Source organism: Nycticebus coucang, chromosome 3 (genome assembly GCF_027406575.1).
Source record: "Nycticebus coucang isolate mNycCou1 chromosome 3, mNycCou1.pri, whole genome shotgun sequence".
In the NCBI taxonomy this organism is placed as follows: domain Eukaryota; kingdom Metazoa; phylum Chordata; class Mammalia; order Primates; family Lorisidae; genus Nycticebus; species Nycticebus coucang.
The window spans coordinates 21,269,465-21,286,017 of NC_069782.1; the positions used below are offsets into that span (position 1 = coordinate 21,269,465).

General features: G+C 37.5%; 1 protein-coding gene across 4 annotated transcripts in view; it reads right to left on the reverse strand.

The window, feature by feature from the left end:
• The window catches only part of ANO4 (anoctamin 4), a 393,996-nt gene that overhangs the window by 166,209 nt on the left and 211,234 nt on the right, over positions 1 to 16,553 (reverse strand). For 3 of the 4 annotated variants that reach the window (XM_053585613.1, XM_053585608.1, XM_053585611.1), the window contains exon 3: positions 8,886 to 8,990. The exons of the other annotated variant lie outside the window; for it this stretch is intronic. In XM_053585613.1, the coding sequence (XP_053441588.1) occupies positions 8,886 to 8,990 (105 nt within the window). The remainder of the gene's footprint in view (positions 1 to 8,885; positions 8,991 to 16,553) is intronic. 4 annotated transcript variants of the gene reach the window in all.

The following is a 16,553-nucleotide window of genomic DNA, read 5'->3' on the forward strand; positions in this document are numbered from 1 at the left end:
GAGTGCTCAAGGAAATAAGTGTGTCATGACAATCTGATTTGCAGAGGAAAAGTGGTATTAAGGCATCATTATCACCTGGCAGCCTCTCCATGGCTTAGCAGAGATTAGCAACACTGAACTCTCCGAGAACACTCAGTGGAACATTGTATGCTCGGCGGTATTTAGTAAGAAGACTGTGCACTGCACTAACGCTCCACGGGCACGGAGAGGCACATGCCCTTCATCAATAATTCACTATCATTTCTGAGATTATCAATTTTAAGAACAAGGTAAGTCTGGGGAATGAAATCTAATATTCTCTGATACAAACTGATATGATTTCTCTAAGGAGAAAAAGCAATGTTCAAGTTTCAAAATTAACACATTTAAAAAAAATCTCTTTATTCAACAAGTCTTTATTGTGTATCTACCGTGGCCAGACATTGTGCTGTGCGAGGACCTGGGGCTGAAGGACTGACCAGGACAAGCACAGGCAGCCCCTGCTCTCACAGAGCTCACTGTCCAGCCCAGGTGGGACGGGGGCCTTTCTATACATGGACATGGGTGTCACAAAGATGCTGTTTATCCAAACAGGTCACTGGTGAATGCATCTCATCACCTGCCTTATATATTTTTTCCCTAAATCTAAAAATGTTTGATAATTATCTTCCTGGGAGGATGTGGCTCTTCGGTTCATTACATGAGAAAGAGAGTCAAATACTCTGAGGAGTCAATTAAGAAAGACGGGAGGAGAGAAAAGGCAAAGATTTCAGGCAACCTGGTAATGGACCTGCAGTGCATTCAGACTCAGCAGGGAATGGAACTGGCAGCACAGATGGACCAGCACAGTGGACACTGGGCCTTTGGGAAGACAAGGGAGACACTCAGATGATTCTCTGTTGCAAACATTTGGAACTCAGCCTAAAAAAGACTTGGGAACAAAACAGTGGGGACTCCTATATTACAACTGAACAATAAGGGTCAAGGACCTCACATTGCCAAGGAAACCAAAAATCAGCTAGAGAGTCATAGTAAAACATCAGATTCAGCATGGAAAAGTGATTTCAGAGGCCTAGGTCTTTATTTACTATCCCAGGATAGGGGCAGAGCACCAAAGGTAGAGGCCAGCAGGTGGCAGATCCCAACATTCCTCATGTGAGGGAAAGGGGAATTTACTTTGGTAGGACTGAATCTACTCCTCAAATATTTGCAATTATTTCATTTTTTCCTCCAGTGAAAATCACTGTTTGAGTTGTTACCTATTGATAATTTCTAGAGAAAAGAAATTACACATATATTTCTAGGACTCAACTACATAAACTGGGCTAGGTGCAGTGGTGTGCACCTGTAATCCTAGCACTCTGGAAGGCCAAGGCAGGAGGATGGCTTGAGCCCAGGAGTGTGAGGTTGTAGTGAGGTATGATGACACCACTGTACTCTAGCCAACGTGACAGAGCAAGACTGTCTCGAAACAAAACAAAACAAACCTAATTAATGAATTATTTTCTGCCATTTGTTCATGGGGCTGAAAGTTAGTGTTAGTTGCTACACAATACATGAGTGGGAATTCCTTGGCAATGATAAAAAAATAACAAATAGTAAATGTGTTTCAGAAACACTTCATAGGATGCCAAGCTCGCTGGCTCACACCTATAATCCTAGCACTCTGGGAGGCCGAGGCAGGTGGATTGCTTGAGCTCAGGAGTTCGAGACCAGCCTGAGCAAGAGTGAGACCCTGTTGCTACTAAAAATAAAGAAGAACTAGCTGGGTATCATGGCCAGTGCCTGTAATCCCAGCTACTCAGGAAGCTGAGGCTTGGGGATTGCTTGAGCCCAGGAGTTTGAGGTTGCTGTGATGATGACATGGCACTTTACCCAGGGTGACAGAGTGAGACTCTGTCTCAAAAAAAAAGTCTAAAGGAGAGTTAGAAATTCAACACAAAAATCAAAGTGTTTGATTCATTGCTCCTTTCTTTAATTCTCTTCTTTTTTCCCAAAGTTGCAGAAAAATCCCATGTTGGCATGACAGTAGAGGAATACTTAAGTCACAGTATTTTCTGATGCAGAGAAAAGAAGGTGATGTTATAGGTCACTGAAGAAGCCATGAGAGGGCTTTGCAGCATAATCCAGGCATCTATATTTGTTCTCCAGAGTGCTAGTTGATTATACTATTTCTGTCCTAAATTTCAAATTATTCCTTCTGATGCACAGAATTCCGAAGACAATGCATATTGACCTCAAAGCATCACTAGAAAACACAACCAAGGACACTTTCAGGAACAATTAGAAAGAAAAAGAGGAAAGAAAAGACTGTTTATGTCTCAATTTTAACACTTAGGAGGCTGTTAACAAATTCGTTCTTATGTACAGACTTGGGTTCATCTTTAAAATGGAGCTAAGGTAGCTCCATAATCGACAAAGGTCTAGAAAACAGAAGATATTCGACGTTCATTTAAAAACAAATGGTAGCTAATTGTAAGATTAGGCTGATTTTTATTTTTCCCTTATTCAGATTACCTTAGTAAGGGTGCTTGAAAGTGTTTCTGTTTTAGAATCAGAGATTAAATATAAAGGAAATGATAAGGGGCCCCCTGTCACATCTATAACAATTAGAACCTTGAGTTTTCTTTAGGGGTATGTTAACAGAACCATTTAATTATTGCTAAAATACCCCAGCGGGAGGAAAGGGAAGGGGACTACAATTTATTGAAAGCCTACTGTGTGTTAAGGATTTTTCACAACCTGTAACAGGTATTACAAGAAAGCAGCCAGGTTCAGAAATGTTAAGTACGAAGAGGCATCTACCCAGAAGAAAAAAAATCATTGTATCATAAGGACATTTGTATCGCAGCTCAATTTACAATCGCCAAATTGTGGAAACAACCCAAATGCCCACCAACCCAGGAAAGGATTAACAAGCTGTGGTATATGTACACCATGGAACACTATCCAGCCATTAAAAGAGATGGGGACTTTACACCTTTTGTATTAACCTGGATGGAGGTGGAACACATTCTTCTTAGAAAAGCATCACAAGAATGGAGAAGCAAGAACCCAATGTATTCAATTCTGATGTGAGGACAATTGATCACCTAGTACATGGTGGGGGAGTGGGGGGGTGGAGGAAAAGGGGAGCAGGGAAAGGGTAGGAGGGAGGTGGGTGGGGAGTCATGGTGTGTGACACCCCTCATAGGGGTGGACCGCAATTTATAAGAGGGAATTTACCTAACAGTGCAATCAGTGTAACCGGGTTCTTTGTATTCTCAATGAATGCCCAACAAAAAAAAAAAAAAAAAGAAAAGAAAAAAATGTTAAGAATGGCCACGCAGCTAGTAAGTGACAAGACAAATTCTAACCCAGTTCTGACCCTTGAAACCATGCCATTTCTAGCCAGCTTCTTGTTTTTGTACGAAGCATTCTACTTTACTTTAAGCATGTTTGGCTTTCAAGGACGGCAAGTTGTTTAACCACCAGACAATTATCTTGTGACATTTTAACATTTATCTGAATAAAGCTAGACTTTATATCCATAGCCTAGTAAGTCTGATACTTCCTAAAATTTAACAGACCAATGAAATGTTTTTAAAAATTCAGGGAGATGCACAGATACAGCACAGCTTTGAGCACTACACACTGGATTTTAAAAGCTAAACACTATTTAGCATTTATATAACATGAGCAAACCTGGGGTAGTCTAGATGTTCATTGCTCTTCAAATGCATCTGACAATGTCCCTAAGGCAGAGATTGCCTGGTTTACCAATCAGAAAAAAATAGGGCCTAATTTAAAGAACTCAAAACAAATAAATAAAATAATTGGAAAGGACATAAACGCTCCCTTAGCTGGCTTTATTTCTTTCTAATAGGCCAGCAGTTTTCAAAGTCTGTTCCCCGGAACCTCAGGATCCTTCTCAGGAGCTTTAAGGGCCATGAAGGAAACAAAGAAGAAAGAGACTGGGCAAAGCCCACCTTCTACTCTCAACTATACCAAATAGCTCAGTTTCTCTGTTCTATATATTGAGGTTATGTGTTGAAAATACAGACCTTCAGGGGCGGCGCCTGTGGCTCAAGGAGTAGGGCGCTGGTCCCATATGCTGGAGGTGGCGGGTTCAAACCCAGCCCCGGCCAAAAACCACAAAAAAAAAAAAAAAAGAAAAGAAAAGAAAAGAAAATACAGACCTTCAAAATAAATGGTAGCTGATTGATTTGGGGGTGGGGGTTGTGAAGAACAGATTCTACTGCTTTAAATAAAGTTTAGAGACTTCTGCCAGGGTGTTTTGGCAATAATTAAATGGTTCTGTTAACATCTCCCTAAAGAAAACCCAAGGTTCTAATTGTTACAGATGTGACAGGAGGCACTTTCCTTCTGCTATGGAAAGTTACTTGAAATGCTCTGAGCGTTAAAATACGCCTTTGCAAACAAATAAGCTAAAAGTCATGAGATTTTTTTTTTAATGTATGATCGTTTAAAAAAAATAATTTCATTGCCACTTCCTGACTCAATGATGGGGATGTGTACAAAAGAGCACAGTAGCTTGCCCGCACCCCAGGACACCCTGCAATGGGGCTGAGATCATTCACTTGCTACTGGTCTAGCCTGCTGCCTATGAAGAGCTATGCTTACTACGACTTCATTCTAAAGAAAAGTTACACCTCGGTTACTTCTGTAACACAGCAGATAGTGATGGCATCTCCTCTGACTACCCTGGGAATGATATTTAGAGAAGGACTGTGTACTCACACTTTGTTCAGTAGCTGTGGCTACCTTTTCACAGTGTGAAATGAGGTCAATGATGTTCTGCATTAAAAGATCCTCAATGTCTATGGATCATGACTTCACCATCTTTGGGAAGGACATGAGCTTTGGAGTCACACACACCTGCATTCAAATGCTAGCCCATCCATGTATGAGCTAGTAGATTGGGTTATTTAACTTACTCAAGTTCATTTTTTTTATCTCTTAAGTTGGGATAATACCATCTCCCCAATAGGACTGTTAGGAGGAATGAAAATGAAGGTGACAACCAACATTTATATGGCCCTTACCACGCACCAGGCACCATGCATGGGTATTACATAGATTTACCACCTCAATCCCTTGTACAGATGTGGACATTACAGGAAAGAGAGTTTAAGACTTAATAAAATAACATAGGTAAAAGGTTAACCAGAAATTTCCAGACAAGATCACAGGCTCAAGGTGTGCTAGTGTCCTCTCCACCCCCACCAACCGACCATGTCACCATCTTCCCCTATGAAACCGCATGACCACACAGGTTAAAAATAAAATTGGAAATTAGAGCTCAGAAAATTGGATTCAGAATGACTCATTGGATGTCATAGAGAAATGACTCAGCCATAGAAGCACAGACCATCCCCACTGTAGGAACAGTTATGTGATTATGTGGGCACAGGTGCAAGCACAAAGAGTCGGCCCCTGGAAGACAAGGATCCAATAAGCCTTTAACTCTCAAGTTCTCGTTTCAAACACCATCTTTTGCCCTTTTTTCCTCATTAGAACCTAATGGAATATGACACAATAATGCCGTCTAGGATTTGAATGCCACACAAGAATCCCTGCAGTCTGTATCTCCTGGGAATCAATAAGAGAAAAACTAAGAACAAAACTAGAGCGGTGGGTGACAAAGGTTGGGGGGTGCAGCATGAATGGTCTCTAGAAAGGTCTGGGTTTTGGTAATGACATAAAGCAAGAATTAAAAGATTCGGTGTAACCTTTGAATGACATATTTCATAGTGTTTAGCTAACATAAATGTTCACATACGTACACACACATACACCTGACTCATATGTATCAGAGCTGACGGGTTCACACCCAGCCAGGCCTGGTAAATAACAATGAAAACAACAACAACAACAAAAAATGGCTGGACGTTGTGACGGGCATCTGTAGTCCCAGCTACTTGGGAGCCTGAGGCAAGAGAATCGCTTGAGCCCAAGAGTTTGAGGTTGCTGTGAGCTGTGACGCTATGGCACTCTACTGAGGGTGACATAGTGAGACTCTGCCTCAAAAAAAAAAAAAAAAAATGATGGAGAAATATAATACATTTTTAAAATCCAAAGTAGTTCATTTTTTCTGATCATTTTAGTTTATTTCTCTATTTAGCAAAACAAAGAATTAAATATGGACTCTATTACCTATTAAGCATATAGCCTTGGGAGGTTATTTTCAGTTTTTCCACTTTTAAAATACAGAAAATAATAGCTACTATTACTTAGGGTTATTTTAAGAATGAAAAAAGAAAGTGAGAAAACACTGACCATACAGCAGACCTACGCAGACACATAAGAAATGTTAGAAACACACACACACTTTAGCTTGATTTTGAGGATTATGTATATATAAAACAACAGTGATACAAAATTTGAAGAAAACAGTGAAGTTTTTCCATCATCCTGCTAATATCAACAAAAATATCTGTAAGAAAGGAGTTGTAATAATGTTCAGAATGTATATTCTTTACATCATTACCCGTTAGTCTCTCAAAACTTTCTACAAACAATAATCTAAGGTACATTTCCCTAAAGAAGCAGGATATGTATTTTTATGATTGAAATTTCAGTGAACTAGATAAACATTTGAATCATATTTGGTCCAAATATTTCCTTCCAGAAATGACCCAAATGCTGAAAGCAGCTTTCCAAATCTACATGGTAGAAAACTTGTTTTCAAGAAGAAAATAAATAAATTACTTCCAAAGCACTAGAAAACTCATAAACCTATAAAGAGTTTGAATTGCATTTTAAAGTCAAGTAACATTTCTCTTTTTATTTTTATTTTTTTTTAAGACAGAGTCTCACTCTGTCCCTCGGTAGAGTGCAGGGGTGTCACAGCTCATAGCAACCTCCAACTCTTGAGCTTAAGCTATTCTCCTGCTTCAGCCTCCTGAGTATCTGGGATTACAGGCACCCGCCACAATGCCAGGCTATTTTTTTGTTTCTTTGTTTGTTTGAGCCATAGTCTCACTGTGTCACCCTCTGTAGAGTGCTGTCACATCATAGCTCACAGCAACCTCCAGCTCTTGGGCTTAGGTGATTCTCTTGCCTCAGCCTCCTGAGTAGCTGGGATTACAGGCACCCACCACAATGCTGGGCTTTTTGTTTGTTTGTTTGAGACATAGTCTCACTACATCACCCTCTGTAGAGTGCTGTAACATCATAGCTCACAGCAACCTGCAGCTCTTGGGCTTAGGTGATTCTCTTGCCTCTGCCTCCTGAGTAGCTGGGACTACAGGTGCCTGCCACAATGCCCGGCTATTTTTTATTGCAGTTGCCACTGATGTTTTAGCTGGCCGAGGCTGGGTTCCAACCCACCACCCTCAGCATATGGGGCCGGTGCCCTACTCACTGAGCCACAGGTGCTGCCCTCTTTTTTTATTTTAAATTTAAATATTAAATACATGTAAATTTATATTCCTCTACCTATTTACAAAGAGGCCACCATTCTGAACTGTGCAACAATTAATATCATATTCAAATAACTGTGTCTTTACTAAGATCTAATAAAAATTAGTATAAAATAGTCTCTTATAAACCTTTAGCCCACTTTGACATAATTCATCTAGTCCTAAAAAAATTAAGTTTATCTCTAGCACTTTCAGAGAAGCCAGTTTTATCATGTATTGAAAAATTTTGGAAAAAAAATCCTTTGAGCACTGTACAATCTATCTTTCAAATCAAACCTAGTAATTACATAACTTTATAACTTTCCATGAAAAGTTATTTTCTCTCCAATGTCTACTAATTTGATTTTTATTCTCCTAGGGAAACGTTTTCTCTTTTATTCATTAATCTAATATGAAGGGATTGCTCAACCAGAAAAAATAACCTCATACAAATATTTCAAAAGTAGCCTCATCTTCAGTATCAGGGTCCTCACTTCAGTGTGCTGAAATCCAGCATGGGGCACATTCCTAGGGGAATTGAATGAAGGCACAGACAGCCTCCTTCCAGCCTGACCTCCATTTTACCATGCCACCTTGTCACTTAATTTTTCCCACCCTCAGTTGTTCCATCTGTAAGATGAAGATAGTAATTGCCTCATAATGTCAACAGGCTAGTATAATGATAAATGGAAATAACTACTATAGAAATGCTTAAAATTATTCATAAGAAAATTAGTATAGAAATGTCTCAGATTTAAATGTAGAAAAAATATTCAGTGGTTTTTTTATGAAACACTCTTCATATCTAAACCTCCTGAATCCAACGTTGTAGAACACTATTTAATTTTTAAAAAAGGAGTGTCGCCATCTAGAATTAGAGCTCTGGTCATCAAACATGAACAGTGATGACATAGCATTATGATACCACGTCAGTCATCCCCAACGCTAAATCTATAACCTGAGTAAACCTGGTCATTCTGATAAAATTCTGAGGGAAAATTTAAAACACAAATAAAATAGTCTAAGGAGAACAAACCTAGGTTAATCAAAATGCTCAGAAAAGAGGGATTACTTCTGGCACCCAGTCCATGATAAATGACCCCAGATATACACTTTGGAGAAGAAGTTTCCGATTCCAGCTTACTGCACCAGCATTTCCTTCTTACTGCTTACAGTTGAGCAGAGGGATTGTATTTTGGTTTCTAAAGACTCTTTCTTAAATTACGATTAATCAAGAAATCCAAAAATATTATAATACTCTGAGGTTTACTAAATATTATAATTTATACCATAGCGTCTTCAAAGTATTGTATGGTTTAGTTTCAAAAATTAAACCATCTCTTGTGGTGTCAAAATTATTTTGCACAGTATTTATTTTAAGGTATCATTTTATTATCATTTTTTACAGCTTGGCATCCAAGGTTTCTAGTTCTGGTATCCCTCCCAAATATTCTGAGAGTTCTCCACTCATGGTGAATTTTTTAAAATTTGAGTGAAACTTACTTTCTTGTATTGCATTAAGAATCTCTGAAAAGTCCACATCACTCTTTGGGCCGTCAGGTAGTATTTGCATATCCAGCTGGTAGCCTTGCAAATCCACACCTCCTTCTAGAGAAATGAAAGATATTCATGGAGTTTGCACTGGTTATCAGAGAGCCCATCATTAGGGTCCCAGGGAGAGGCAATTGTCAAAATTCAAAGTGAACAGCTAGCTCATGTGCCAATGATCCTCTCAAATAACTTGGAAAAAAAAAAAAAAAAGAGGAACACACAGAAGCCATTTGTTCCTTATTGGACCATAAAGGTTTACTTGCATTTCCAATGAAAAAATAAGGCAACTAAGTTGTTACAATGCAACATGCTTTCTACCATTTACTGATAATTCCCTAGGTAAAAATTTTAACATATTAGCCTCCACTCAAGGACATTTACAATTATTTTCAGCTTCCACATGAATTTAAAAAAGTGACATTTAACAAGATACTTTATAGTACCATAGTCTTCAAAATTATAATAATTCATCTTTAAGGAAGGATTTAACATTCTTGATATCACAGACAACAAGATATCAATACTTTCTCCATCACCGTCAGACTTCCCCACTGTATCATTTAGTATCCAACTATACCAGAATTCTTTTTATTTATTCTATGAAATAATGAAGCCTTTTCTACTAGGTTTAGCTAATGTAGCTTTGGCATGTCCTGAAGAAAGAAAGTTTTATGTGGTTCCACAGACCTATAGAACATTTGAGGGAGGCAAAGAAATCAAAAGCAAAACGTAGCTTTATCATTAATAATAACAAACCTCCTAAAAGTTTCTTAAAGAATCAGCAAGGATGTCTCCAGTTTGAGTAGTCTGTATGGGCTAAACAGCCAATGCCAAAATAAACAGCCAGATGAACTAAAAGGGGTTTGTCCTAGCTTCCAATATTTTTTTGTAGGAATAATCCTTTTATCATCTCAGGAGTAATACTTGGCTTTAGATAACATTTCAGTTACATTCCTAAAATTCAAGAATAGACAAGTTACTGCCTTACATGAACACTCATTTTCCAAGGGAAACACCTTCGGGGAACTTCAAGTAACGGAAAGTACATCTTAGGAGCACATGTAGGCAAATGAGTGAACGGGGCTATTACGGTCATCATGAAACCAAGTCAGCAGAGCTAAAGTAAAGCCACAAGCTCAGATTCGCAAGCGGTCGGCATCCAAATTCTTATTAGGGAACACAGATCCTGACTAAATCTTAGTTTCCTCATTTATAACATAGGGATGGTAACAATCTCAAAGTAGCCATTAGGATTAAACGAGATAATGTATGAAAAGCTCTTAGTTGTCCAAGGTCAGTACTCAATTAATAGAAGTTATAGGTGTCACCATTATCATCCCAAATGATTTATTAAAGCAACACTGGCATTTATAGAGACTACCTAGCTACTGAAGGATGAGAATAATGAACCCAATGAGAAGGTGGTCATCAGTTAGTTCCTTGAGACCTGAGTATGCATGGGGGACTGTTAGGAATTACTGCTTAACATTGTAGACCCACAGCAGTGACTTGTCAGAATCAGAAATTTGGATGCCAGTCTGTCTTACTTGTGAATCTGACCTTGTGGCTTTACTTTAGCTCTGCTGACTTTGTTTCATAATGACCGTACAGCCCCATTCACCCATTTGCCTACAGGTGCTCCTAAGCCTCATTGCGAGAGTCTAAAGTTACCTGTGAGACAGCTTCTTAGAACAAACAAAGATGCTTTCCTGCTGGCCCAGAATTAAAATGGGTTATTTGCCTTTTCTTCCATGGACAACTACTTCAAATGGGTAAGAAAAAGGTCTGATGGTTTTCAATCTCTACTAAGGTAGTCACCTTTGTTCTACTCAATGGCCCAAGACCCCACAATGACAACAATGGCAAAAAACAAACAAACAAAAAAACAAGAAACAATAACAAGAATATTCAGTACTGCCTATCAGCCCAGCTCTGAGATATGAACTTTATTATCTCATTTAGTCTTGAGGAGGAGGTGCAGGGAGAAGGAGTAATTTTCCCAGAGTCATCCAACTACTAAGGCGTGAGCATGTAGTCCCATCGTGCTCTTAACTAGTCTTTACTATCATTCACATTGGACTGTCACAAATACAGGGGTGAATTTTGTTTTATTCTTTATACTTCTTATGCTTTTCATATGCCTAAATATTTTTATAACGTTAAGGACATTTTGAAAAGGACAGTGAAAGATAATTATTTAGAGTTTAGGATTTAAGACTTAAAAAAAAAAACACTACAGATATTAAACCATATATATTAACCAATTTAATATACTTTTTTCTAAATTAATGCAGTTTTTGAAATGTATAAAGCAAATAGCCCCACATTGCAGGATTCAACATTACAATGTCCTTGTAAACATTAAGATCATATTTAGAATCTCTAAAGTATAAGGTGTTTTTCTTACTCTGCTCTAGAAAAAAATATAGAATACTCTTTTGCAAAGTATAATGATCTAGAACTTTTTTTTTTTTTTTTTGAGATTGACTGTCTCTCTGTCACCCTGCATAGAGAGCCATGGCATCATCATAGCTAACGGCAACCTCAGTCTTTGGGGCTTAAGAGATCCTCTTCCCTCAGCCTCCCTGAGTAGCTGCGACTACAGGCACCTGTCACATGACTGACTAGTTTCTTTCTATTTTTAGTAGAGACAGAGTCTCACTCTTGCTCAGGCTATTCCTGAATTCCTGAGCTCAAGCAGTCCACCTGCCAGGATTACAGGTGTGAGCCACTGTGCCTGGCCAATGGTCTAGAACTTCTGACAGTAAATCATTCATTAAAATCCTACATGACAAAGTGGAGACAACTGTAAAATAAGGATTTTTATAACCTTTCCTGAAGGGAGAATGATCACACGTGCATCTTCAAAGAGTGACAGTCCTCCACCATTAGCACAATTGCCCAAAGTGAAAGATTTCAATATATAAAAAGTAACATGTTTACTTTGTACCTGTGATATTTGTTTACTTATTAGTCATCTAGTTTTGATGTAATTTCTAGAAAGTTAAGAATCTGTGTTCTTCCCCACAGTCACAGATGTCTCTCTGACTTTGGATCAGAACACAAAGCTCTGAACAGCTAGGCAAGAGAGCAAAGATGTCAAGATTCAAACGGAAGATTCTTTAAAATAGCCCCACTGAGTCTCAGCAATTGATACGCAACCAAGTATTACAGTCCCAAGGAAACTAAAACACACAAGTTACACGGAAGAGGGAAGCAAAACAGACTCCTAAAGACATAGAAAACTATTTTAAACAATTAAAAAAAACAAAAATAGCTATAAAATCCGTGTGATCTCCAAATTTGTCTTTAGGTTTTTCCCACATTTGATGAAGAGATGGGATTGTATTCAACTTCTAATTAGGATTCTGAAGAATGAGTCAAGTTGAAAGTAGTTTTAATAAAAATATCCCTGTTAAGAGCATTTACATTTAAGTGCTTAGTTGAAAAAAATAAATCTTTAAAAAATTCATTTTAGATCTGTATCTAGCTTATGTGGATTTTTATACAAGAGAAACATTTTTTTTTTAATGAGCTACAAACATGAATTTCTTGAACAGTAAACATGTTAATGCCAGTCCCATCCCATTTTTGTTCATAAAAATCCCTTTGTACTTTCAAGGCCCACCTCAAATTGTCTGCTTCAGAAGTATTTCTTGATTCTGATGAGTAAATATCATTTTTCTATCCACTGAACCCTCATAACTATTTATTATCTTTTCTATAGTGTATATTTTTTCATAAAGAATAAGGTAGGTGGAGTAGACAAAATGTGAGTCCTGTTTCTACCCATCTAGACCTCTTCCCTATTGTGAGTACCCTCAAGGACACTGTAGCACATTGCGTCCTAGTACCAAATTGCATCCACCTTTTTTTTAAATCTCTTACGAACCCTAGAACAAGGCCTTGAACATACAGTTGAATAAAGTTGCTTAATTAGTGTTCTTTTACTACAATTTCACACTACTAGAAATAATAATGGATATAGGCCAAGAAAACTGCTCCTGTTTTTCTTCCCAGGTTATCTGTAGACTACTAGGAAAGACACATTATAGATCGCTTTTTTAAACTTTTTCTGTAAAATCTTGTTAAATTGTAGCATATAATAAATAAAATCTCAAAGCTCCAAAGAGCTTATAATGAAAATCAATTGCTATCCCTTTTGCAATAAGCCTTCTTCCCCAGAATGACCACTTTTAAGAGTTTCTGTGCATTGCACTGTTTCTTGATTTATCAATTTTATATACTGCCTGTTATTTTCCACTAAGACACATGACCGTATAACTGCTGCCACTCCCCACTTGCCCCCCACTTACCTGCAAAATCACCATCCTCAGTAATTCCCTTAGATTTCCTTAGTTTAGTAACTTTAAATAAATTACTGAAAATTACATTCCAAATTCAATAAAACCAAGACACACCTTATATTTGAAAATTAGCATACATGAGCTAAAGAGAAGATTTTTGGCACTTAACTGACCTGCATTTGAATTCTACTTTTCTGTGACCCTGAGACATTAAGTCATGAGCTCATTAAGCCTTATCTTCCTCACTTGTAAAATGAAGAGGGTGAGATATTTTGGAGGCTCTAGTAAAAATACATTACAGGCAGTGTATGTAAGGAATTTAGGCCATCATGTTCGATTAGGGTGATTCACTAAAAACTTTAAATGACATTCGTTCTCTGCAAAATGAGGGCCCTAGGTTTAAAAAAGTAAAAGAAAAAAAGACCCTATAATTTGTGACTTAGAAAAGTTACTTTATATTGAAACAGAAATAAAGAAAAGTCCGAACATCAACTCTTACCTTCTGCATGTAACACAAAAGGTGGAGAATATGTAAAGTTGGCTTAAGAGTACAAATAATATTTTCTCTGATTTCCTTATAATAGATAGTGCTAAATCTGAGCTCCTGTCTATATTCTATTTATATTTTATAAATAACAATTGTCCTGAAAGGTCTATTAGATGTAAATCCTCAAATACAGCAAGTTTTTAAAGAATCGGTAGCAGTGATATTTTAAAACCTGAGCTACAGATCTAAAATAAATTCTTAAAAGTAATATTTTTAGACTTAAGAGGCTGCAAAGACATCATTTTTTGAAATTGAGAGTTTTATACTGAACTCCCCATAAGTGAATTCAGTGTTTCTATGACAGTGTTGAGATACAGAAGGTTATTAAGGGAGGGAAGCACATTGTGTATTTACAGACTTTACCTGCTTCAGCCAGTGCTGAAGATAAATCTTTTGAGAGTTCAAGGAAATAAATGTAGTTCTTCTAGAGGATCTGAAACTGGACACCCTGGATTTACATATGGGATATTCCACTGGTTCTGAAAAAATTTTCCATCTCTGTTTTTTAACTTTATTTACAGTGCTTGCCCAAATCTATTTATTGTGCCATCAGCTAAAAATAGTTTCACAGTAGTTCATGCTTCATAAGTGCTATTGTAAAAGATAATACATGTGATGCCCTTTTACATTATTAGTGTTGTGTAACTATAAATCTGGTGATGTTGTAAGTTCATTCTTTTACAGAAGGAAGCTTGGTGCCCTTAGTAGGAATCAACAGATTGATTCACCTACAGTAGTCCCTGAAAGGCAAAAGCTGTTCCCTCAAATAATTAAGGATGCATAGTCCTAACAACTCAACTTTGGACTGGATCCTGAATGGAGAACCATATTTGGCTAATATTGGGCAGATGTTTCTTAGGTCTAAAATGTTAATGATAACTCTACTACTTTAGCCAGTAATGGCTGACCTTCAACAAAAATACTTTCACAGTTCCCAGGATTGACAAAATTGTGATCTCCTAAATTATGATGCATCATTGTACTCAAGTTCCCAAGGGGGCCAGGGATTCAGAACTGCAAAGATCCAAGTAGCAGGAAGGAACCCCATGGTGTCATCCAATCTCCTAGATGCCTATGTCCATGCTATGATGACAAGGACTCTTGCAGATGAAGGGAAGAGGGAGGCTTGAGTTTAGGACAGGGTACAGAATAGAAATGGTGAAGAGTTTCAGCCTTATTATAATGTTTACTCTCTTAACTTGAATGATAAGTCTTTATATACAGAAGGGTTTAAGACAAATGTAGGAAGGAATATTAGCCCTTCCAAGATGGTAAACCTCATGAAAGCTGAGACTCAGCCTGTGCTTTGTGTCAGCCTTTCATCTCTAACCCAGGCAGTTAATCATAATAGAAACTCATGTTAACTGACTGTCCCTCTAGGTTAAGGGTGTAGGCTTTTACATACCAACCCTACTATTGGATGATGCAGAGATAAATCACCAATAGTACCAAACCCTACATCCACTGTGTTTTCCTGTACATCCACACCTATGATAAAGTTTAATTTAGATATTAGGCATAGTGAGACATTATCAACAATAATTAGTAATAAAATAGGAGAATGATAACAATATACTCTAATAAAAGTTTTTTGAATGTGGACTCGCACTCAAAATATTTTATTGTGCTGTATGTCAGGTGTCTGAAACCACATAAAATGAAACCATGGATGAGAGGGAACTGCTGTACTTAAATATCTTTAAGTTTCTTAAATATAGAACTCTTGGAAATAGGCTTGGACAACAGAAGCAGTTTTAAATTTCACAAAACACCATACTTTTTCCAGAAGCTAATCATTCAGTTTTCTTTGTGGCTGCCAATCACTCTGTAGGCTCAAATGGCTTAGAAAAGATTTTTTCCCAAAAAATTCTCTCCATATACATCGTATAGGTCAAAATGTATGCAAAATGTCCCTCAGCAAAGGAAGAAAGAAAATGAAAAAAAAAAAAAAAAAGAAGAATTTGATATATATTTTTAGAAAACACAATTTTGTTGTCCCAACCCCACATTTGCCAAAGCCCAAAATAGCTTGTTTTCCTCAGCACCCCTCTATTGACTAAACTCACATCACATGTCTAAAAAAACCCAGTTAAAAAGGAAGAGATTCAAATGAAGGATGATGAACACCATGTCTAAATCAAAGCACTAACGATTCTGAAAGGCACCACATTCACCTTCCACACAATGAGAAATAAAACAGAAGTCCCAAGCAGCCCTTATGGTTTTGCTCCCATACAACATCAAAGTCATAGGGAAGACCTTATCATCCAGCTACACCAAAAATTCATTCACAAACTGGAAGGTATAATTCCATCTAAGCTTCCAATTTATTCAAGTAGAGCAGCCATATTCCTTCAATTCAGTAAATAAGTCTCAGCCACACTTATCAATAAAATATCTGTTTTCAGGAAAAAAAGGAAGAGAAAACACCAAAATTTCACACTCAACTAATTTTCATCTTCAAGGAAAAAAAAAATTGGCACAGTGAGAAAAATATCCATTTGGAATTGATGTTCTGGGTTCCAGTCAGGGTCCATATGGGTTAGCAATTCTGTGCTTTTAGGCAAGTAATTTCACTTCCTATGCCACAGTAAAATAGTGGGCTAACTCCACTTGCTATGAGCACTTCAAGGATATGTACGAGAAACATTTGGGCAAGTCCTTTGGACACAAGAGAACATCATCTAAACACCATCTAAATGTAAGGTGGGATGTCATATTTGTCACCACTTTCAAGTTGGTCATCCATTTATCTTGGCTTTATTT